General features: G+C 39.3%; 1 protein-coding gene across 1 annotated transcript in view; it reads left to right on the top strand.

The window, feature by feature from the left end:
• Positions 1-22,670, top strand: part of SNX29 (sorting nexin 29) — a 98,243-nt gene extending 75,573 nt beyond the window's left edge. Inside the window, exon 21 of the mRNA XM_066560742.1 lies at positions 21,260-22,670. Within this exon, the coding sequence (XP_066416839.1) occupies positions 21,260-21,389 (130 nt within the window). The 3' untranslated portion in view covers positions 21,390-22,670. The remainder of the gene's footprint in view (positions 1-21,259) is intronic.
• Positions 22,671-25,398: the final 2,728 nt, after the last annotated feature.

Below are 25,398 nucleotides of genomic sequence, written 5' to 3'. Positions count from 1 at the left end.
TTCTGTTGTCTGCAGGATGTATTTGAACACCAAAGGAGTCATCAGTTCTTTGTGATGATTAGAGGATTGTAATTTTCAAAAAAATATGTTGTCTCCATTTCCCCTGGGTGACATTACTAGGAGCATATTTGATAGCAGAAGTTGTGTTCTTAGGTGTTTTGTGTCAGTTGTCTTGGAGTCACCAAGTTAAATGGTAGTGAAAAAAATACTATTTCTACCTCTTTCTCATTTTGTAAAATGTTTCCACTTTCTTAGAAGGTAAAGTTATGAGAAATTTGATGGAGAGAGACTGATAGGCAAATTTCAGTGCCAGCCAATCAGCAACTCAAACAAGAATGTCATCCTGGGAATACTCCTCTCAGATTTATTTAGCACTGAACAGTGTTTAAAGGCAAGTATGTGCTATATTGGTCTTGCAGACTATGAAGTTAAAATACTGTAGAGGAATAGATGTTTGTTCTGGAAGAATTGAAGAATTTTGGTTTGGTTTGGATTTGGCAATTTTCTCATCTCTGTTTCAGTTGCACCTGTCAGTGTGTCATTGAGAACATTTAAATGTATATATTAGAGGTATTATGAGAGATAAAAAGAACATTAACTTCTCTACAGTACCATTGCAAGTATTAAAATGTTGCTGCCAAGTAGAAATGAAATAAATCTTCTAGGAAAGTTACTGTGAGGTACCTGTAAATGTTGTATTTCTGGGTTCATTTTAAAGAAATTGACAACTGACCCTTTTAAAAGTTAGGTTTGAGATATTTTAGAGGGATAAAAACATTTGCTCAGACTCAAAGTTAACTACAGATTAGTGTAACAATTATATTTCATTCAATAACTTCATCCCCACAAGGGATAGGTCATGTACAGCAGATGTGGCCCAGTTTTAGTGTAAAGAATGAACCTCAACCTTTTCACAGAAAGATGAATATTAGTTAAAATAAGATTTTTGAATACACAGACATGAATATATTTGCATATGAAGATAGAGGTGTGACTGTTGTGCTATTATTGCATCTTCAGATAAACAATAAGATGAAAAGCAAACAAGCAATCCCTGAAATTCTGTAAAACAATATTGAAGCAAAGTAAGGAAGTTTTAAATACAATTTTGAATTGGTTGATTTCTCAAAAACTGAGTTTGTGATGGCATGACACTTCTTAAATAGAACCAGAGGACACAGTCTCAAGCTACATCAGGGAAGGTACAGGTTGGATATTAGGAAAAATTTTTTGCTGAAAGAGCAGTGGAATGCTCTTCCCAGGGAGGTGGTAGAATCACCATCTCTGGATGTGTTTAAAGACAGACTGGCCATGGCACTTGGTGCTGTAGTCTGGTTGAGCTGTGAGGGCACAGGTTGGACTCGGTGATCTTAGAGATCTCTTCCAACCTCGTGATTCTGTGAACCATCAGGGTGCACATTGTGCCTTTACTGGAGTGAGTGGCAGCCCTCAGCTGAAGCCTCCTGCAGTGCTGGGCCAGGTTGGTGCTGGGTTGCAGCCCTGGGGACAGCCTGTGCCACCAACTGGGCACTGCCTGGCTCCAGTGCCCCCTCAGCACACCCCAGCTGTGCTGTGTGACAGGAATAACCTCTCTGATAGAATAGGCACTCTGCAATAAAATTCACATGAACAAACTGGAAATAGCATTTGCTTAAATATGGGACTTTTAATTAGTAAAGCACCTTCTAATGCCTGAAACATGCTAATGAAACTAATTTATTGCTATGTTAATTGATTGATCTAATGTAGAGACATTACACAATATTTATCTTTCAGTTGAACGGTGTTGCCAAGCACTGCTGATTGTTGAAGTAAAAATATCTCAGATATCTAAAGTTTGATGATCATGTTCAGATAACGCAGAAGTTTCAGTGCAAAAATGTGATATTCTTTTGTGGGATTTTTGTTGGTGGTAGAATTAAAATACTTGAATTTGAGTGGATTGTTTTTAACAAACATAGAGTTGTCTCACTGTTATTCTTGGGTTCTGCATTCCTCACTCTGTAACTGACAGTTTTGGTTTTAGTCTTTCATAACCTATGATGCTTGACATCAGACTTAAAAAAAGCATCATGCATGTTTTGATCTAAGTGAAATGTGAAGAAGTAGGGCAAAAATTGTTTGGTCAAAGTATATGAAAATTCAAACTTTCATCTCTTTCCCTTCTGTAAGAATTGCCTGTTATGTTGTGTTCTGTGGTTTTGCACATATTGAACATGTGTATTACATGACATTCTTCAAATGTCTTAGATTTTTCCTTTCCCTGCTGTGGGTAGTTGAGAGCAAAAAGAGGAAAGAAAAAAATACATCAGGAGGAATAGAAAGAATGATAAAGTGGGCAAGAAAATGCAGGAATAAAGAGACATGGGATGCCTGATGTTTAAGGCAAGAGGGATTGAATACAGTAAGTACCTGTGGATAAACCCTGGTACTTCAGGCTTACTAGAATCATTTGGCTTTATACAGCTGGTTTTATTCAAACACATGAAGATTAAATGATTGTAGGTTTTCATTTTACAATGGATCTATCTGGGCTTTGGCAGGTGATTTGTGAAATAATTAAAGCTTTGTATAACACATGAAAACCTGGCACACATTCCCATTGATTATTCAGGTGTGTCAGGGAGCATTTACTGCAACTCTGCTGCTGCTTTGAACGGGGCTAAGAGCTGTCCTGCGTCCTCTGATTTTGTTCTTACCAGTGGTTTGTCTTTTTAAATGGTTGGAACAGGTTCTAAAATCTCTCACCTCAGCTAGGGAAAGGTAGTTATCATGTCAATACCATTAATAGTAGTCACAGTCTTCAGACAGTTGCTGCAGATGGAAATACATTCCAAATACCCATCAGCACTTAAGATATTTGCTGACTTCAACTTGGTTTTGCTGTTAGTAGTTTTACAGAAGTTAGCAGTCAAGTAACTGCTCCCTGGAATTTAAATGACATTTTTTGATCAGGAAGAGTATTTTGCATAGTCCCTAATGATTTGCATGGGGCATGTAGAATAACCAACAAGATATGCCTTTTGTATCAAAACATTGTAATCCTTTACATGTCAGATAAAACTAAACAATGTCAAAATTTGGAGTCAGAATATATGTTTTGATATCTTTAAAACTATTTTGTCGTTGCTGATTTTCTTCTTAATTGTTAAAGTAAAAGGACTAGAAAATCTGTTTGGTTTTCTTAGTTCTTTATTTCTCTCAGCTGTATTTCTATAGGTTGTTTCTTTTCCAGCAGGTGGTCTTATTAAATTTGCCAGCAGTGCCCAATGCAAATAAGTTTTATTCAGGTGAAAGAATCTGTTTATGTCTCTTGAAGTTTTCTTCCTTTTGCTCCCCATTTCTTGCTCTCACTTGCATTTTCTCAGTCTTGCACCACTGAGTCAGAAGTGTTTGAGTATTCAGAAGTACAATTGCAAGGACTTAGTCCTGCAGGGATGGGTAATAGTGAGAGTATTGCAGAAACACATCCCCCTAAGCTCACCCTAATGAAACACCTCAGTGTTGCAGTGTTCCAGGACTGAGACACCTCAAAGGAAAGGTGTTTGTCACTTTTGTCTTGGTGTGATGCTCAGTAAAGCTGGGGTGCCCTTCAGCAGCTCCATAATGCTGAAGGGGTTTATGTATTGTATTTATTGCCCCAGTGTTGAGTCTTAGCATAAAAAAAAAATCACTTCACTTTGAAATAGTGTGACTTGCACCAATTACCATCTTAATAAAGACAGTGAGACTTGCTTTGCTGAGTTAATTGCTATGAATTGTTCAACAGGCCTCACAAATAGGAGTTTATGAGCATATTTCCATCAATTAGATTTTTATCATGCTTCTTTATATTCTGAGTGACCTTTACAGTGCTTATGAGAAGAATAATTTAGTGCATACTGTACAAGGATTGAATACTCTCCAGTCACCATTGGAAACATTTGAGGGCTTGTGATCTTTGCAATCACCTTGGAATAAACTTTTGTTTAATACTGCCTAAGAAAAATAAGAATTATGTTTATAATTACTGAAACAAATGACAGAGAGGCTATGCTATGATATTTCTTTTGGATGTGTGGGAATATGCAGGAAATGCTCTCCATTGCATTAGTTGAAAAAATGGGACAAAAATAGAAAGTAGATCAACAGCAACAGTTCTAAAGCACTTTGTGTGTTGCTAACTGGTGAATATTGGTTTCCTTTATAATCACACAATTTATAAAGCTCTGGAACAAACAGAGAATATGTTGAAAACAGCCATGGTCAATGTAAGAGCAAACTTCAGTGCTGTACAAAAGGAGCTTTTAACTGTGCTGTGCATTTTGTGACGTTCAATTCCCATCTGTCTTTTGCAAGGAACTGGCTGGATCAGGATGTTTTAGAATGTTTTTTATATATTTTTTTTCATTGAGCCCCGTGAATTCTATCATCACTTTCTATCCTCTTTGCTCTGAGTTAACAACAGGCTTTGTAATGAAGGATCATTCTGAGGGATGAGTTGTGATTCTCAGCAGCACATCCTTCTTCCTTGCTCCTTTGCTGCTTGTCAACAAACTCAGCAAGTCCTTAGCAAAAGACAGGGTTTCCAAACTCTGGGGTTTGTGAACTTGTAACAGTGCAAGAAGATAGTAAGATTTTTCTGATAAAAGAACACAGAGCCAGTTAAGTTTTGTGTCATTACAGCAGTGATCCTGTTTCCTTGGTTACAAGTCACATGTACTCCCTTGTTAAAAAGTGAATTCTTTATACATTCAAGCATTTCTGCACTGAGCAGGTGTTTCTGAAATTGGTAGCAAAAATGGGCTCTGGAGCCAGGAAAGAAAGTTTCACTTTGGAGGTTGGGCACACCATTCCTGTCAGCATATTTACTGCACACTCGTGTCTGGCAGGGAGTTGCCAAGGTGGATTTGGTGAGCTAAATCAGAAACTGTTTCTAATTTGAAACACACAGAAAAATCCTGCTTCTATTTTGTCCCTACCTAACTCATAAACAATGGATCCAATATTTTTTAAATCTCCTTATGCCATTTTTGGATCTGGAACAAATTTTTGCATCTGGGCTATGAAAAGTAGAATGCTGGAAATGCTAATATAGTTAAGTGTGCAGGACTTCAAAGTCCTGTCCTCATTTTTGACAGCATGAAAGCACTTTACTGTGGGATAAAGTATGGAACAGTTTACTTTTTTTTGCTTTCAGTTATGTTGACAGCCAGCTTTAGACCTTTTAGTGTGGTGTGGTTGTCTTAAGTGAGTAAAAGAATAAAGATGCTCTTGTCAGATGAGCCTTATGACAGCTGCACCTGACATTCAAATATAGAATTGCTGCACCTTTCTTGTAAGCACTGTGGTTTCTACCAATATTCTCACTTTATTCCCTTCTGATTTTTAGCACTGGTTAATATATTGAATTAATGACATACAGGCATAGAATTTAACCCAAGAAAATGTCATTATCATAACATGTTAAAGGGCACAGCACAGTGTCAAGATGTTAGTTTAAATTAATTTAACAGCAGTGCATAAAACAGGAGAAGTCCAGACTGCAACAGTGCAGTTGTTCATTCTTTTAACTGGAGTGACTTGATCAGTAGGAACTTTCAAATGAGGTTTTCAGCCTGGGGGAGTGTACTGAAAATACTGGAATTTTTCACAAAATATATTTGGGAAGGTAGAGCAATAGAATAAAGATTTGTCAAATACTGAGTAGGATTTGCTCAGGATTTACTGAGCTTGGGCAGTGTCACACTGTGATTGAGGTCTGGGTGGCTGAAAACCAGAGTGAGTCAACAGGGGCTTGAGGCCTATATTATAATAAAGGGAATGTGAAACAAGGGCAAACTGAAACATGAGCAGGTGAATTGATTTGAAATGGATTACTTGATGTTCTTAATGAAGGAGGGAATTGGTTTCCACGGGGAGCTGTGGGAATGATGATTTCTGGACAACAGAGATTTGACTCACCAACATAGAAACAACTTAGCTCAGGAGTTTGTTGAGAGAATAATTGGGCATAACCAGGAGCAAACCATAGCTGGGTTTTAGTGGGTAACAGTCTTATGGCTGGCAGTCTGAGTTATTATAGAAAGAAAACTGGAGAAAGGAGGGAATACAAGAATAAATTAGTTGAATAAGAGTAGAGGAGTGCTGTAAAATGTAATAGGAGCAAGAGACTGAGTGAGACAGTTTGGACTGATTGAAGAGAATGTATGTTAAAATGAGGTGAAAAAGGGAAAATGGTGGAAAAGAATGTAGAAAAAGAGAGCACTTACATAGGATTTATTTTACTTTACTGCATTTTATGCACATGTAGAAGAAGCCGTTTCATTAGAAGGGTATTAGGATTTTTTTCATTTTTTGAAATAGCAATGGTAGCTGAGCTAGCAACCAAAGGTGTTCACCACAGGCACAGAATTTTTATTTAAACACTACTGTAGGAAGGTATTTTGCCTTCTGAAAACAAGCCTTGAAAAGAATATACATGGGTGATTCTGGTACTTTAGAATATTCTTACAGTGTCTGAAGGTGCAGCTCCATGCAGGATGTTGGGCTGGGCAGGTCTGGTGCAATGAGCGCTCTGCATTCAGTGCTGCCCATGTACAGAGCAGTGTCAGTGCCTGGCAGGGGGAGATCCCTCTGCTTGGGTTATCTGACCAGCCTGGTGGGCATTCAGTGCTGTTCTCTGTGTGCTGGGACAAAACTGCCTCTCATCCTTTAATCCTCAGCTCTGCAAGCTTCCATTCTCTCAGTTTCATAGCCTGAATATATTCTTGTGAAGTGCCTTCAGCATAATTCAGGATGATTTTTTTAAGTACTGGAAACTTGGAAAATGCACAGGATCTTCTATCTTCAACTTCATTGTCTGCATACTTTAAAATAAATTTTTGCTTATGCAAACATTTAGTAGATTCTGAGTTAATTTATATGTTGATCCTCTCCATTCCAGCAGTATCTGTACTCTACTCATCCTGAAACCCTAGAATATGGATTTCCTCAGTAGGAAACAATTTCTTTCTACAGTTCTAAAACTCTGCTGCAACTGTTCATTGGTATCAGGATAGTGTTAAAGGATATATGAAATTATGAAATGTGCATGTGTGGGGCAGTGTGTCGGGCACACACAGATACTCACGAAATCAAATCCAGGTAGCAATTTTAGTGATGCTTACAATGCAGGTGTTTGTGATACTGTCTGTGTCAGGTCAGTTTTAGTGATGCTTACAATGCAGGTGTTTGTGATACTGTCTGTGTCAGGTTGCTGTGCTCATTCTCCAGGGCTAAGGCATGAACTCTGTGGGAGGATGTAGGCAGGAGGTCCATGTGATATTTGTGATATTGTCTGTGTCAGGTTGCTGTGCTTGAGCTCTGTGGGAGGATGTTGGCAGGAGGTCCTTGTGCCTTGGGAGCCAAGGGCCCCTCCTGGGCAGGGCTGTGCAGGCTGGGAGCACTTTGGCACCTTGGGCTTTGTGGTTTTGCCTTTTGGCTGTGGCTGCTGCTCAGTCTGTGCCAGACCAGCTCTGCCAGGCCTGCCCAGAGCCTCAGTGGCAACCCCACTCCCCAGATTGTCTGTTCTGCAGCTCTGTGCTGGGCTAAAGAGCTCTTGGTGCTGTGTTTGTCTCCAAAAGCAATGCCACGGTGTTGTAACTAAATCTTGGATAAAACAAATGCATGTTTTCATTCTCATGCAAAATAATGAGTCAAGAGTTACAAAGCATAACCATGAAAACAGTGAAACACAAACCAATGTCTGTAAACCTGCTCTCCATTACCCTCCTAGTCTGCACCTGATTACTGACAACTGTACAACATTGACATCAAAATTTTCATGTTTGAAAGAGTTTGACATCTCTACAAGATTGATAAAAACTTTCCTGGTGAGCACATAGAACATATTTCTACTTGAATAGCTGAGAAATATAACAGGCCATTTTGTTTCTTCTTCCCTTCCAGTAATAGTAGTTATTAAAGATTCAGATTCTGTTTTGTTCATTAACAAGTATACATAATTTTTAAAGGAAGCTAGCTAGTGAAAGTAAGCTTTTACTATCTTTGCAATTGTCTAGTTATTTCCTTTTACTATGTAAACCAGTTTCTGGCATGATTGTCTGAATAGAGTTCTTTTTTAAAATTGCTTCAATGATACACCTAATTTAATGAAAAAGAGTTTTATTTTCTATGTGTTATCCTTATTTTTCTGGTAAATGGGGCTAGACATGTCTGGACAGTTTATTTCCCAGTTATCCTCTTTGTCTGTAACAATTTTCTCCATTATTCTGCTGGAATTGACTTTTTCAGGAGAGCACAGAGGAGTTTGCAACTTGGTCAATCAATAGCTGAGAATGTGCTAAAATGCTGGGAGTGTAAGCAAGTGCAGATGCCTCTGTGTTCTTGCTGTCCTTGCTGTATGACAGTGCCTACCTTCCAGCATATGGGACCTCTCATACTTTGAGCTACCAAAACTGTGTCTTTTTGTCCCTTTTCAATCAAAGCCCCCAAAATTAATACAATGTTTTAAAATAGGCACTGAATTTGCAATATGAAAAGCCCACAAACATATAGAATTCTGTTGCATCATAATGCATATTTTGATGTAGCATCCAGGTCATCAAAGAGCACCAGACTGACCAAAAAAAAAATCTAAGTGAGTATTTTAATTTGGTGTGAAGATAAATTTTTTCTCAGTATATTTTTTTAAGCTGCTGAGCAGGTGAGAGTGCACTAAATTGCCTCTGTATGACTGCATAATGGAACATGTGGATGGTAGGAGCCATTTACTGCACAGTTGTTCAGGACTGGCTCAGGTGCCTGTGTCACATGCATACCCCACAGACACCTCTGATGGAGCTGTGTAATGTTCTTTTCACAATATTTGCCCTTCTTGAGCCAATTTCCTGGCCTTACCCAAATCTACATGAGTTCCCTGTAATCAATTTGTGATTTTTTAAAGCTTACTTTTTGACCTACTAAATCCTGCAAAACAGTTTGTAATATTTATTCTACAGCTGCATTTAAACTAGCTGATCTATAATTGCTTGTTAAGTTTCTCTTTCTGGAGCTTATTTTAAGAAAATTGCCAGCTTTAGATATTCACAGTCAAATCTCAGCATATGAAGATTGCATAACAGCCAGTTCAGGAGATGTATTTTGGAGAACTTACAGGTAGGGGAAGGGAACCATCTGCAGGTCCCTGACAGAAAACAAGCTTCCAGCAGAAAGTGTTTTGAACACTGTTGATGTGAACATGTTGTTTTGTAAGAAGCCATCTGGCCAGCCAGAGCAATCTGTGTGCAAGTGCAGATGGATCTGGGATCCAGAACCCCGAGCTGCCTCTCCTGCTCCTCAGGACAAGGCCCTGGGGACTCCCCTGGGAGGATGTGCGGACCCCCTGCACCAGCCAGCCTGGATCCCCCAGCTGAGCTCTTTGTGGCAATGGCACAGTGCTGGAAGGAGGAGAAATTCCTCAAGTTCATTCTTCATGCAGCTGAAAGCAGGGTGCAGGTAGGTGTCATGGCAGGAGGGCTCGGGGCACATGGGATGCTGAGCTTCCCTTATTGATAAGTTCTCATAGCCCACTGCTATTCTAGTGCTGTTTTTTGAAATTAGAATTTGAAACATACTGCTGAAGAGGGAATTATTTCTTTAAATATATGTTCACAGAATGAATAGAAACTGATTAATGGAACTGAAAGAAACCAAACAAAATAATACTGTATTTATCATATCTATTGTATTTATAATATATTTAGAAGTTGCATAGCATGAAACTGTGGCACTTAGATGTTTTTGAAGCCATGCTATTCTCACAAAAAGTGAGGTTATTTCTACTCCTGGTTTTCTCTGATGTGTTGAAAGGGACTTAAGGGCTTCTTACTCTCTTCAACCAGTGTGCGTGGCAAAATATATTGCTTAAGCTATGGCAGTGTAGCTGCGGGATGTGACCTGCACAAACCCCAGTCTGGAGATTTGTGAGTTTAATTCCCTACTTAGTAAAATCTTACATGGAGTCATGAAAGTGATAGACACAGTTTATAACAGATGACCCCTGGTACAAATCAGTTGTGGAAATTCAGAGTGTATGTTCAAGAGAAAGACTTTAATTTGACATTTTCAGCTTGAATTCTATTAACAGGGGAAGCTTGATAGAGATACTTGCCAACAACACAGACCATTGAAAAATCACTTTTCTTGTATGAGTTTCTAAAATGTGGGAGAGTAGAAGAACTCCCAGACCAGCCACTTGTGCATTGGATGCACCAAGACAGCACCTGCAGGGCGAGCAGATTTAGGGGATTTGTTGTTTGGGAAGCAGGGTCTGGGTTCTGTGACCTGCCAGCTTGGCTCTGTTTCCTTGTGGTCAGGCCACAGAGCCCTGTTCTCTCTTCAATTCCTCAACAGCCTTTGCTGTGTCACCAAACTGCCTTTCTGACACTCTGTGAAATGGAAAATGGCATTTCCAAGGTTTCTGGGCAGAAAGCAAATGAATGGCCCCTGAAAGTCCCTGCCTGGTGACTGTCCCAGGGCACTGCTGGTGTTTGTCCCCTGCACATCAGGCCTTGGGGCACCAGGAGCTGCTCTGCATTCAGCCAAGGGCCTTTTCCATGTTGGGTGGTTTTCTGTGACATCTGCAAACACTTTTGACCCAGGATGGCATTTGCAAACAGTTCTGGCATGGTGGATTTCTGTAATGCATTGTCAGAGGTGTTGCCAGCTGAGCTCTCAGATATGAGTTTATGATGTTTGCTCCAGATCCCCTGAAATGTCAATATCTCACAGCAATTGCCCTTGAGAAAACTGTTATGCAGGGGAAAAAAGGGGAATAATTATTGAAAATAGACTGTTCTTTAAATCAGAACGAGTGTGTGCAAATGTATTCCCATATGTAAATTTTACATAATTGCTTGAATGGCAGAATTAGTAGAATGATTTTTAAAAAAATAGTTTGCTAATGAAACAACATGACTTTTTTTCCTCTTCATGTAACTGTTAGATTTGGAGTATTGCAAGAAAAATTATTCTGTAATGCTTATTTCACTGGGAATGAAAGCAAAGATTAAGTTTAATTAATTTAATTAATTTTCCACAGTGGAAGAGATTTTGAGGAATGAAAGAGGCTATGCAGAGGATGGAAAATAAACTTTATTCCTTTCTCTTAGCATATGAAGCAGTAAGGAATACTCATGAAACTGTGGTTTAGAGCAATCTGTTTATACATCTTATATTGCAGTCTTCCAGTGCTTATTCATGCTCCTTTCTGTGCACCACTGACAGTAATGGATAAATGGATGCATCCCTTCAAATAGTAAAACAAATAATCTTCATAAGGGAGGTATCTTTGTACTTTGCATGTACTTGGCTTTAATCCAGACCATAACAAGCTTGTTTATGCCCAACTGCACAGTTTTTCAAAAGGAGGTGGGTTATTTCTTTTCCTTATTTGAACTTGTATTGAAAAATATTGCAGCAGCCATCAGTTTTTCCTGTGAAAACAGCAGGAATTAGCTACAGGCTATCGCTGAAATTCAAAACATCCTACAGAAGCTTTGTTCCCTGGTTTTGCTTATCTGCCAGCTGTAAACATAATCCATTCAATTGTGTTGTGTTACAGATCCTATTTTTGTGGTATACTTTTAATATACTTGTGTGGTGGTAGCAGAATTCATGAGCAGTTAGCTGAAATGTCCTAGAATAACTTGATGTAATTAGAGATACTTGTCTATTAATAACAAAAAATTCATGGTATGCAGCCTTCTTCCCTGTCATAGCCCTTCACACCATTAACCAATGGGTAAAGAAAGTGATTTTGACTTTTTTTTTTACTTTAGACTGCTTCAGAGGTCTCCAAATACATGCTCTGTAGGTACAAATGAGGCCAAATGTCAGGTCAGAAATGCCAAATGACCTGAACTCTTGAGGTCTGTGCAGAACAAGAGTGGCAGCATCCTGAGCCAGTGCTGGTCCAGGGATGGCTCAGGAATCCTTCCTGCCTGTGCTTCCACCCTGACCCTGCCCAGCCCTGGGACAGCACAGGGAGAACCTGGTGTGTTTACAGCCTCAGTCTGACATCAGGCTCTGCTGCTCATTTCCTAATGCAGATCTGCTGGATCACTAAACAGGCTTCTTCAGTTTCCTCTTGATCAAAGAACCTGATTTTAAACAGAAATTCCAGGAAGGATTTGTACTGGGATGGGGGGGTCACCATCTCCAAGGGCAGACCAAAGGCATTTTTCTTCAAATCTTCACATATTAATTACACAGTGCTTCACAGTTTGATTACCAACAGCAGTATGAAGGTTTATTTTTAGTTGAAGATTTCAGAAGTGTAACACAATTGTACTTAAGAGTTTAGTAAAACTCATGTGTTAAAAAGCGACCTGCTAATCTTTGGGTCTGAAAGTTAGAAATATGGGCCTTGCAAACAGCAGAGTCCATTTCTTACTACTCTGTGTCTATCTGACTTCTGAAATCTTGGTTCTCAAATTTTATTCTTATCCTTAAAGACTCATAAGTTAATTCTTTATAAGAGATTTAATTTATTAGTTATAATACAGTAAATCTGGTCAATCATATATATACACTGAACAGCTTTAAATGTCTGACTCTGTTAGAAATCTTTCAGTAGAAGGCTCCTGCATAGTAAAAGAGATAAATCCTAAAGCATCAGCTATTGAGAATAGTCAGGTATGACCAAAGGGAAAGAAAATGGCACTGGTTTGCAGGCTGAATATTTTATCATATTTTTACTGTTAGTGCTGCAGCTGAGTCAAAATGCACCTAAATCCTAAAGACTCCAAGAAAATCCAGTGCCCAGCATTGCTGAGCACAGGGCAGGGATAAGGTGAGAAGGTTCCTGTCTGCCTGTGGAGCTGTCACTGCACTGGGGTTCTGTGTCACCTGAGCAGGGCACAAAGAGCCTCTCTGCTGTTCAGGCCAGCACAGGGAGCTGCAGGCACAAACCTCCCCTCCTGTTCTCCTGCTGGCAGAGCAGAGCTTCCCCAACAGAGATAAAATTCTGCTCCATCTCACAGCCTGGTACTGGGCACGAGCACCTGTGACACTGCCCAGTGACACAGGGGCTTCACTGAGCTGCCAAAGCAGGGAAAGGGAGTCACTGCTCAGTTCAAAATGTACCTGGAGCCATAAGATGTCCTCTGTCAAAGCTGGCTGTTCTTCCAACAGCAAAACCTTCATGTGGCCAAAAGTCACCAGACTCAAAGAAACAAGAGGGGGATTTCATGGGCAATGAGGGAAGTGCCTGTGATCCTTTGATAGCTTCCATCTGGGACAAAACTCAGCTGGCCTGCAGAAGCAGATTCTTTGGGCAGCAGCAGCCACTTCCAGGAGGAGCTGGAACTGAGAAGGTTCAGCAGCTCCCAGCTGCAGGAATGTCACTGCAGCCCTGGAGCTCCACTGCAGTGGCTGCCAGCAGTGACACAGCCATGGCTGCTCACTGCTGTCCTAAATTGATTCTTCTCCAATATTCTGGCAAATATTATTGCAAATCTGATTTATTTTTATTTTGAACTCTGGCAAAGTTCTGCATTATAGAAGGACCAAGATGATACACATTTTAAAGGCTCTGAACCTAATGATACCTGGAGAGCTGACCCCAAATTTCAGGAGCTCCTGGCCAGCAATGCACTGTGCATTGAACTCCCACTGGACTCAGTAGCAAATTTTGCTGCCTGTTAACCTAATTTGGAGTCATAATGAAAAAAAGGATGAGCTGCATTTATCACAGACATTTTCATTTTACAGAGAAAATAATTAAAATACGATTGAACAGAAAATGTGATTTTGGTTGCTGATTACTGTGGTCACCTTTTTGCTGGCCAGCCTGATGCTTGTTTAGTTTCTTTCTAATCCATCAGGATTGTTGCATCCCAAGCTGGCTCCTGCAGTCATTTACCAGTCAGTGTCATTCTTCCTTGAGCTTCCTTTTCTGTCTTGGATTAAATGTAAACATTAGTTCCTGTCTTCATTACCAAGAACAAAGTCAGCATTTCCCTTGTTATTCTGTTGATGGTACTCATTTATTTACATATTTCCCCATCTTGATTACTTTTGTTTATTTAGAGAGCTCAGATCTAATTCCACTATACCAAGTCTCAACCCTGTGATTATGTTGCCAGGTGCAGATGTACTTTTTTCTATGGGCTTATCCAAGTCAGTGGGAATTTCTTTTTTTATCTTAGGAATACTAAATAATAGGCTAAAATGAAGAATAATTTAAAAGCTCCCAGGGGCTGAGATTATGGCCTATATTTTTGAGGTTTTTAGGGCATGGATCACTATTAGTATCAAGCTTATGGCTGGAATGCAATAACATGCCCTTAGTATTTAAGAAATAAAACCCAGAAAGAGTGGTTGCTGTAGAACAGTGTTCTTCATGTTACTGTTGTCACCATATTTTCCAGAAAAGTTATGATTATGATTCCTGGAGCAGTTTCTAAGTTTGTTCATTTTTTTTATATTCATAGCTGTTATTGTGACATTGATTCAAATCTGGATCTGTCTCTGAGAATGGTCACAACAGCTCTCTCCTGCCTTTGCACATGTTAATATCATGTGTAATCTTCATGAGAAATGAAGATACTTCAGAGAAGCAGCTGATACCTCTTAACTTGATGGAGCAATTAAAACTGAAGCACTTCCTTGGAAGATCAAAACAACATGTTTTGATCACAACTTTTCTCTATCATTCCATTTGCTTCCATGGTAATTTTAAAAGAAGGGGCTTGTCCTTAAAAATAAAAGAGTGATGGTAATTGTGCAGGTTTTTATGATGGGCAGTTTACTGGCAAAACCCAAGCAAAGAGCACATTATTCTTTTGGAGCCTGTTGAAACTCACTGAAAGCTGCACCTGCCAGTGCTTTGGGGCAGATATTCCTGCCTGGCTGAATTTGAATCAAAGAAGAGTTGGGGACAGAGGAGGGACAGGGCCCCTGAGCAGGGACACAGCAGCCAGCTGGCTCCAGCAGGGCCATGGCCCAGGTAGAGCTCCAGCACCAGGAGCTGTTTGCTCCTGAACCCGTGGAAAAACAGGAGCCTGGGAACTGCTGCTCCTGCCAGGTGCTGAAATTAGGGGGTGAAGGCTGAAGGTCTGATGTGGTAAAGTAAGGCAGGAATATGCACCAAGTTTTTTACTGCCATTCGTGTCAGTACTTTAGTGAGCTCAGGATCAGGTAAATGATAGGGATGAACAGATAAGAAGAAATATTTTAAGCTTTCAGATTTTTCCTCTCTGTGATACTGGCAAAATTAAGCAAACTGGAGGAGATGATAAATCTTTTTTTTTCATCCCCAGTGCTTGGCGTGGAACATGATTAATTATTTGCATTTTGTGTGCTGTGTAAACTAGATGTGGAGAGCTCAGGGGTGTTAATACTTAACTCCTTTTACTGGTGTCCTGGTGTCTGAGAAGGAATTTGCTGTAAACTTAGTTCTTATGCCCAATGCCAATTGTATTGATTATATGCTGTTTAAAAGCTAATTTGGTAATTAAATTTGTCTGCCCTCCATGTCAAAACCATTGTGTGCAAACAGTTTGTGACTAGAGGGGAGGAAGTGCCTGCCTGGTAATGCACTGCTGCCTCAGCATGTGGAAATTGCTACTTGCCAAACAGAAGTTTTAGTTTATTTTCCTGTATATGATGCATTGTGAATCCTAATGCATGTCTTTTGTCTTCAGTTTCCTCAATATTTTCAATAAAAATGTATTCTAGCTGTCTGTGCTTTCCTTAAAGATAATTATTAGCAGGAAAACCCAAATCCAGGAAGTGGACACTGTTCTGAAAGCAAATCTGACCTTTTGTTATTACATACACAACCCTGGATCATGTTCTGCTTCTGAACCACTTGTTCATGAAATCCCCTTTTGAGGATTTCAGAATGGGGGTGGTGGATGTGCTGCTCACACAGAGCAGCCCTGACAGGCAGGAGAAGAACGAGTAGAGCTGAATGTTGGTGGTTTCCAGATGGAAATGGATGGAACAGCCAAACTTCCTGCCTTTCAGCTAAGCACAGGAATACAAAAACCAAATATGTAAGTTATAAGTGAATGTAAATATGTGTGTAGTGGTCTCTGAATTCCTGGTTAGCTGGGCAGGGGTCGTTTGTCAGAGCACAGTGTCCATGCATTCCCTTACTCTGTTTGGAGCATCACAAAACCTGGGGAGTCACCATTCCCATTGTGCAGTGGAAAGCCCAGGAATGAGAGTATTAAGTATTGCTTAGATGGAAAGTGATGAAAGGTCATCTTTGCAGGGTTCTGAGCCTTTCCTGAGTGAAAGAGTGTAGAACACAGATATTATTCAGTTATAGAACTATTAGATGCAGTAACCATCTCAGTATGCCAACTTCAAAATGAAGTTAGTGGGGAAAAATGTTGTGTTGTGAGAGTCATGTACAGTGTCATGGTTTACAGGAAAATTCAAATAACAGTGCAGATGTTGATGAAGGAATTCTTCATGCTGTTATGGAAACTGAATTTTGTAGCATGTGAATGTTCAAGTAAGGGTAATTTGAATTGTAACAAATAGAAACACAATTATGTGTCATTATTTCACTGCAAGAAGAGATCAAATATGTCATGAGTATAGAAGTGTGTATGTGGAAGTAAAGGAGCTGTACATTAACCAAATGGTTGGACAGAGTATTAGAATTAATGCTTTTCATTTCTTGAAATTTCATTTCAGATCTAATCTTGATGAGAAATGATTATTCAGTTTGTAACCTGACAACTTTGCTCTAATAGTGTCTTCAGGATTTTCAGTGTTGAAGTGTGCTATAGAGGCATTGTCTTTCTATCTCTTCTGTTAATAACTGACTCTTTAAACATCCAAATCAGACATTTATATTAATAAATGGAGATCACAGTTTCTCATTAATAATTATATTTAATTTCTACAAAATTGGGAGCGGTGGCAGAAAATGTGTCTCCAATTATTTTTACACTTCACCAACTGGAACTAGGATTTTACCCAGTTGACTGTAAAGCAGGAGTTAATACAGTATGTGAAATGATTTGATGAATTCAGAATCTTAGTTAATAATGCCACTAAACATGTGTCTTATCTGATTTTAATTGGCAGAAGGTGCCTAGATATGTTGCACTGTCAAGTCAGAATTAGTTCTCAATTGTCTAATAAGGATCTCCTGATATGGGTGTTGCTGAGCAGGACCTTTTTGAGGAGCTGCCTGCCTGAGCACCACATTAAGTGTTGAGGTTAATACCAGAATTAGATTATTATAATGACTAACAAAGAATTAATAACACAAGAAGCTGGCAAAAGTCACCAGATTTACCTGGCAGTGAATGCCTTTTTTCATGAGGTATTTAACATAACTGAAGTAAAACTAGAATTATGAATGTCTCCAGAGAGGCATTTACGTGTGAGATAGATCTATAGATAGATACATGAAATGCCTGATCCTGAGCTTTGCTCCACTCCCAAGATGTGCTTATTCTGTTCTCTGATCTCTGGCTGATACAAAAGTATCTCCAATTGCAGATATGTTATACTATTTTTATCAGAAACTTCTCTCTCTAATTTTATCCTGAAGAATAGGCATTGAGATGGGAAATAAATTTCTTCATGTAAACGCTCACAACATCAGCCAAGAGAATACTGGAGTTCCATGTTCTGAGTATGTAAAGAAACCCCACAAAATACAGTTTGCATTTGGATACAGGGAGAGCAATAAATCAAAGGTATGAATAAACCAGCAGCTGATGAAAAGGACTGGTTATTTTAAGCTATTTTCTATAGATGCACCTCCGGCAGAACTTGACACCAAGACAAAATCAATGAAACTGAATCATTTGCCAAACAAACGCTGGGCAGATCAATCAGGAATGCTTAAAAGCTAAACAATGACCCTGTGGGAAGGAGGAATTGATTGCCTCAGCAGGTTGCTTTTTTCTTCAGAATGGGCCAAGGTGAGAATGTAGAAAAGAACTTGAGCCTTTAATATGTGGACATTCCACTGCTGAACAGGGCAGTGCCTGGCAAGCCTCTCTGCCTGGACCCCTGCTAAGGCTTCTGTGGCTCAGAAGGAACAGAATGAAGAGCAGAACGTTTTATTAAAGCCAAACAGGTGTAGCTGGGACAGGTGTAGGCTTAGATAAATTGTGAACTTACCTCAGGGCCTTGGGGGATCAGGGCTGGGAGAGTTACTGCAGCACAGCTACTTCCTGGTTTAGATTTAGGTATTTTGAATTTCTGTTTTAATCTGAGTAAAACAATCAACTAGAGGCTAACTCAGCACCACCAAACTAACCTAGGGACTATTTTTACTGAGTGTAACAAACAAGAGGATCTGCAAACCTTGTAGGTAATGACTTATTCTTCCTTCTTCATCCCAAACACTGGGTGGCAAAAAGATTTGTCTCAATTCCATCTTCATGTGCATTTGCCAGAAAGACAGAATCATTGTAAGGTCTTTATGCTTCTGCCCAAGAGTTTGTGGAATATTTGACCACTTGAACTGTCAATACATTTAGAAAGTGTCTTGGTTAGTGCCAGAGACTGTGTAGGTATTGTTCTACCTCTAGGCCAGAACTAAATGATTGAATCTCAGAACAGAAGACAGAACAGAGGGGAGATGACTCTTTCCTTCCTCCTTGCTTACCTTGTGTTTTGGGTTGGTCATTTTGGCAAGAAAGCCAGAGCTGAAGCAGGCAAGTGAGATGGGTGGTTCTCCTGTCAGGTTTGGAAAAAGGGAGGATGAAAAGGGGGCTGAAAGGCTCTTAAATTTATGTCTCTTTTAATACTTTGAACTTTTTCCCCGTAGAACATCTGTTTCCATGGAAGTTGATCAATTCAATTTCGGCTCCAGTTTTCTTTTCATGCTGGATGCATGAAGCTGTAATTCCTCAGCTATACATTGATTTCTGTAAACCTACATTAGATAATGATGTGTCTTAGATTGCCATTATAAAAATTAGCTAAGACATTTAAGATAAATTAATCTCTAATTTAGTTATTAGATATATCATGTTGTGGAGTAGCATCATTTAAATTAGCAGAATTACTTGCAATTTCTGTCCTTTGCTCACAGACATTGGTGTTCATGTAATTACCCTAAATGACCTGATTACCTCAGCCCTGCCAGACTGAAATTAATTCATCTCTCTTCATTTTAGGGGAACTCCTTCTGCCCCTTTTGCCCTTTTCCCTCTGAATAGCTTTGCTCCATTGGGCTGGCACTGATGTCGTTTTGGGGACATGCCAGCAGGAGGAGCTTGTGCATTAAAATGTGCTTTCCATAAAGCAATCACCAAATTACAGTAATTGCACTCCACTCGTGCTCTCTTCTGCAAGGTAAACCCCCTTGTACCTGCCAGGGCTCCCCGTGTGCCTCACACAGCCAAAGCTCTGCCAGCAGTGGCCACTGTGCTGGTGAATTAACCTACTTTAGATTGAGCAAAGCCCAGTGAGGCGCTGAGCATTTCATTTTATTCCATTATATGTTTGATATTTAAATTATTTTACGTTTACATGTTCTGAAAAATACATATCTTAAAACAAAATCACAACCCTCTGAAGTCAATGTCACATGCTCTCTTTTACAAGAATTACAGTATCAACACTGCATTGCTCAATTTTATAAATAGTATAAAAATTATGAGTAATAATATTCATGTTACTAAAAGAAATCCATGGTAATGAGCACAGCTGAAATTGGATTCACATGATCAGAATTCTCTACAGCAACTTAGATAGCATTGCTGAGTTTCAGAGTAAGAAATTGTGGGGCCACAGTTGGAAGTCCAATTATCCTTGGCTACCAAGAATTAATAACATACACTAAATTAATTTTTAGGCTTTATTTTAGTGACAAGGAAAATAAGGAATTAAAGATCTAACATATTAATCTGGTTATTGAAGAAGAGGAGGAGGTATGCCACAGGTATTTTATGCATTTTTTCACACAAAGAACTTCTCAGTTACCTTGGAAAACTAAATACTATAATAGGACATGGTGAATCTTGCTTTAGGAAAATCCTTTATTATTTTAACTAAAGCTATTTCAGAGTTTTCTGCTTAGAAATTTAGATCACTTAAATACCATTAAAAAACCCCACAAAACTTCATTTTCTGTTGCTTAGCATCTGAACTGAACATAATTTTTCCATACTGGCTTTTTTCTCTTCCCTTTGTGGGGGCAGCTGTGTGTGCACTGTGGTTGTGAAGCCAAAGGCAGGCCAGGACAGCTGCCCTTCCTTGCAGAAGTGCTCTGCTGCCTGCAAGTGAACTTGCCAGTCAATCCCAGGACTTGTTAAAGGCTTTTGCTTTGCTGACGTCTGTCCCATGTGGGTGCTCCAAATGCCTCAGTGGGGCCTGAGTGTGCCTGTGGCTCTGGCAGGAGGGATTGACCTGTGTGTGAGAAAGGTCACTCTGCAGCAAAAGAAACTGCACAGAGAACTTTGGGGATTGTTTTAAAATATGTCTGTGTTTGTTTAATATGGCTGGAAGTGCAGACTTATCACAGTCTGAAGATAGATATTATAAAGTTGGGGTTTTTCACTTAGGAAAATAAGCTTGGCTTTGTATGCTGTGTAATTTTATTGCTTAGCTGAGTTGCTAAATGCAAAACTTAGTTTTATTTCTTGATCTGTGTGTAAGTAGTTTAATTAAAAACCATGTGGAGTCCTGTAAAAGAATGGCAAAAGTACAATGCTATCCCTTTATACTGTAGTTTTCCGAGGAGTCTATAGCCTGAATATCACCTAGGTAAGCTGGAATTTTCTGTTACTGCTTGTTTTTGAACTTAATGTACTTCTTCTCAGAGTCTTTTGCAAAAGGCTCATTCATGTAAGACTGTAGTCTGTTGTGGGTCAGGAGAGACTGAAGAATTCAGGGATGTATTACCAATGTACTTCATCATGTAATGATACATCCATCCATGATTAGAGGATCGTTAATTGAGCATCATCCAAGCTCGTCTATTTTGCTTGTACTTTTATCACTTCAAAATGCTTTTCTACCATTTCTGATCTGCAACTCATAGAGATCCGCTTTTATCCTGTAACTTGCAATCTTCCATAAAGTATTGAAAGTTCTACTAGTTCTCATTTCTGAAAGAGCCCATTCTGTAATTCACACTTGAGACAGCAGTAGAAGGAATGCAATTCCGTGGTGTTGAAGATGTGTGCTGTACTTCGCAGTCATGTGCCAGGCTCTCATAACATCTGCTTTTTTCATGTTGGAAGTAACTACACAACAATTTCCATAGAACATGAATGAGCTGTTCTGTGTTTGTTTTTTGTCTCCCTAGTGATATCCCAGCCTCTGGAGAAGCAGTGAGCAAAAGCAATCGCTCCAGAGTGAGCACGCGCTTCCCCAAACTGTCCCGCGGCCACCCCCGGGAGCCCCGGAGCCTGGAGCCTCAGAGCGGGGACCTCTGACCCTGCCTGCCCTTGGCACCACGGGCAGCACGTCCTGGCAGTTGTTCTGTCATTCCTTCCTAGCCTATATTTATAATTTAAGCTCCTGAAGAGACTACAGCTGCATCAACTTAAATCCTGAAAAGAGACATTCATTACCAAGGGTCATATCCTGATTAACTACTTTGGAAGGCAGCAATCACTTTCTCAAAGAATACGAGGGCTCTTCACGAGAGCTCAGCAAACTGCTCGGCGTTTCCTTTGTTTTGTAAAGCTGCACTGCACAAATTCTCCTTTGTTCCTCTGAAGTCCTTCTGTCACAATGAATTCCTTGTTTGTATTATGTTGTCCCTTTTCCATGTACAGTTTTCTGTTCCAGAGAGACGTGGGCTTCATGTCAAGACAATTTTTTTTTCTCCTTAGAAGAACCTTCACGATTATCACTACTTAATATGTCAGAAGGATGTACTTAAAAGAACCTCACTAATTTATTACCTTTTGTAAATAGAAAGACTGGGTTGTTTTGGTTTTTTTTATTGTCAACCTCTGACACACAAAGGTTTTTTAAAAACTTCACCATGTAGATGATGAGAAAAACATTACAGGTGGAAAAATAGCTTTTGTACATTTCTAGATAGATTGTCTCAATAGCATTCATCTGAGGGAAGTAATTCTTTAAAATCAGAGAATGTAATTATTTTTAGTGAAATTTCAGTCTTGCTGTAAGGCAGGTGCAATATTATTCATTTCTACAAACCACCACAAGGATACACAACATTAGTGTGGTACAAAACAGTGCTTTTAAGTCTTGGATTATATTTTGTTATTAATTTGTTGCTTATGTTACAGAACAGTCCATCATTAACAGGGTAGGGTGGAATTCTTAATCTGATTTTGTAATGCCCTTTCACATGGTGATACTTAAAAATTGCCTGTAATGAAAGTGCCTGTTACCCATCACCTCTTATGGAAAAGTAATTTGTAATGCTACTACTGTAAGAGTAACTAAAAAATTGACAAGAATTGTTACAAGTGATGGAAGTCCTGACATGGATTAACTGGAATCCAGTTCAGCATCCATTAGCTGCACTGCCATAGGCAGTTAATTATGTTTCAGCTATCTTCTTCTCTTCATTAAGTTTAAGCAGTGTATGTTCAAATTTTTTATTAATTGTGTTCTAGTTTTCCTTTATGTAAGAACATTTTTCCTCTCAGAAGTTTTTCTGGATAACATTACTTAAATTGACGTATCTTGTCATTTTACTATCCATTCATTATATTAAATTTTCACATCTTATATTATTCTCCAGGAAATAACCAAGCTGATGATTAATAACAGATTTTGTACCTTGGTGCTTTATAAAGTTCCAGCAAAGTGGAATTTGTGTTCTGCAGTGCTGTGAGCAGTGAGTGCTGTTCAGGGAAGTCAGTGCTCAGTTGTTTCCAGTGGCACCTCTCAGGTGAGAGAGGCTTTGGTACCCACAGGGAGCGGCAGCAGCGCTGCCTGAGCAGGAGCCCCACGTGCTGGGTTCCCCGCACTGAAATGTGGAACTTCCAGACTGCACTCAACAGAAAAAGGCAGCAGAGAGGAGTGGGATCCACTCTCCAGGTCAGAGATTTCAGTAGGTGAAATACCACTAAGTAAAACCATATCACAGAGATGAACCAATATTTCCCAGTCAGTAAGAGATGTCAGGTACCACAGAGACAAAGAGAAAAGCCCAAAGGCCAGCCTGGGAGCTCTCTGCTGTGTGTTCATTAGCAAATTAATTACTGTTGGTGTTTTGTGTTAGTTATAGTGGGACACTCACTCACTTAAGAAGAAAGGAAAGTGAGTAGATTGGCAGTTAAGTATCTTCTCCAAACTCTTCAGCCTGATGTACTGCTGATGATTTAACTTGTCTTTGTTGGAAAGAGAAGTAGCTGTAATGATGGTCCCACTTTGAAACAATTTTAACTCATTTTTCAGAAAGTGGAGACTTGGTTAGTAGAAATATGGCACATATACTAACACTGAATTGCAAGTAAATTTGAAAGAAAACACTGTGTGGAAACCTTTGTGATGTATCTGTTACATGAAGCTGTATTCATTTTCAAGAAATAATTCACAGATTCAAGTACTTATTCAGCAAACTGCAAATGGTAAGGAATTTCATTTATTGCAGACTGAATTTCTTTTTAGTTGTTTAAAAAGACTTTTTTGTATCTGCATTTGGCTCTTAAAATAATTTCATTCCTGATTATCTTTCTTCTTGTAATTTTTAAAGTATGTATGTAGATCACATAAAGATACTAAACTTGTTTACCATGTACAAATTGCTCTTTGTTAACTTTAGCTGAATTATGTATCAGCTGCTAAGATGACAGTCTGCAAACAATGTTCACTTGGTGATACAAGATACCATCATGGGTGCATTATTAATCCTTTCAAAAGCTCTGCTAAAATCCCAGCAAATAATCAAATGAAAGCCTTTCTTCACAAGGCATTCCCACTTTATACCCCTGGTTATGTAGAAGACTACAGAGGTACTGCATGAGTGCCAGTAGGTGCCTACTGCCAGGAATGCCCAAATGTTTACCACCTCAAGACATTCTGAAAGGCTCTGTCTTAGAGTCCTGTATATCTGTTACAAATCCCACTTCTGTGCATTCACCAGAACCAGCAAAGCCTCTTGAAGAAAGTTGACCAGTTGGTATTAAGAACCCCAAGTACATTATTCATCTGAAATCCCTGTAACAATGATTCTGCCAGTGGAATGATTTTATCAGCTTATTCTGTTCACCCAATTCCATCCAGTTACCATTTTTGTACAGCTCTAAAATTCCTTTGGCTGACTCACAGCTCTTCAACCCCTGTCTGTGCTCAGTGGGCAGCTCACAATGAGCTGCTGGCTTCATTACTCATGAATTATTAATTAATTCATTACTGACCCGTCCTGCTGGCACCAGTGGCCAGTGCTGTAATCCCAGGATGAGGACTCAGGACAGGCTGGGCCCTGGAGCTGTTCCTGGCTGGTAGAGCCAGCCTAGAGCAATTTGTGGTCTTGTTAGGATTTCATTCCTGCTTTGTCTTTAGATCAGGCTTCTCCTCTGCATCCTTTAGTGACTGTTCAAAATAAACTGTAAAAAAGTGGCACAACTTCTACTGCAATGCTGCTGTCCAGTCACCTCCACCATGAGCCCTTCCCTAAGAAACACAGAGCAGGCAGAGCTCTTCCAGCTTTTGCAGATGTCTCCATCAGTATTCACAGACTGACTGTGGTTTTTCAGAATCTCATTTATTTAGAGATTCTCTCATTCATTATACAGAAGGCAATGTGTCAACTTGGCTTTTGCAAATTAAATCAAAGTTCTCAATAATAATAATAATAGTAATAAATCTGCAAGGTTCATATGAGGCAGGATATTGACGTAGCTATAAAGGTTTAAATTGATATGTCCATTAAGTCACATATTCTTAGGAAGATAATAATTTCAAAGCCAGTCTTTTTAATGGAATATATTGTTGATGTGATAGTTGTAATCAAATTATGCTACCTTACAGAATCTACTGCAAGTCATAAACCATTGTGATTGAATTAATACAAGCATGTAGAGAAACAACAGAGTGGTATTAAAGATTACTGGCTCAAAATTGTGACCTATTGCTAAGGTGGGGTGTTTCTTTGGAACAGTCATGTTTTATTGTACAGAACAATATCTACATGGTAGCTGTCCAATTAATTAATACAAACCCTCTAACAATGGGGTTGACTGACTCAGAGCAGCAAGCTAATAATAAATGAGACTTGGTGAATCCCCAGTGAACCAAAGATGCTTCTGCCAGGACATATTAATGATTAAGAACCTGGTATTTTGTTACCAGAATCAGTAATTGGTGCTTCCTGATATTGATGTCATTATTTTTCCTTCAAAGAATGCAGGGATCTCAGTTCTGCTAGAAGTTTCATGCCATTTCAAAGGTTCAAACCCCCCACCCCAAAATATTTTTCATCCAATGTCTTGGAATTCTGGGAACAGATAATATATA

The sequence above is a fragment of the Molothrus aeneus genome, chromosome 16 (assembly GCF_037042795.1).
Source record: "Molothrus aeneus isolate 106 chromosome 16, BPBGC_Maene_1.0, whole genome shotgun sequence".
NCBI lineage: Eukaryota > Metazoa > Chordata > Aves > Passeriformes > Icteridae > Molothrus > Molothrus aeneus.
The sequence above is the reverse complement of the archived record's forward strand: the minus strand, read 5'-3'. Positions and strand labels throughout refer to the sequence as shown.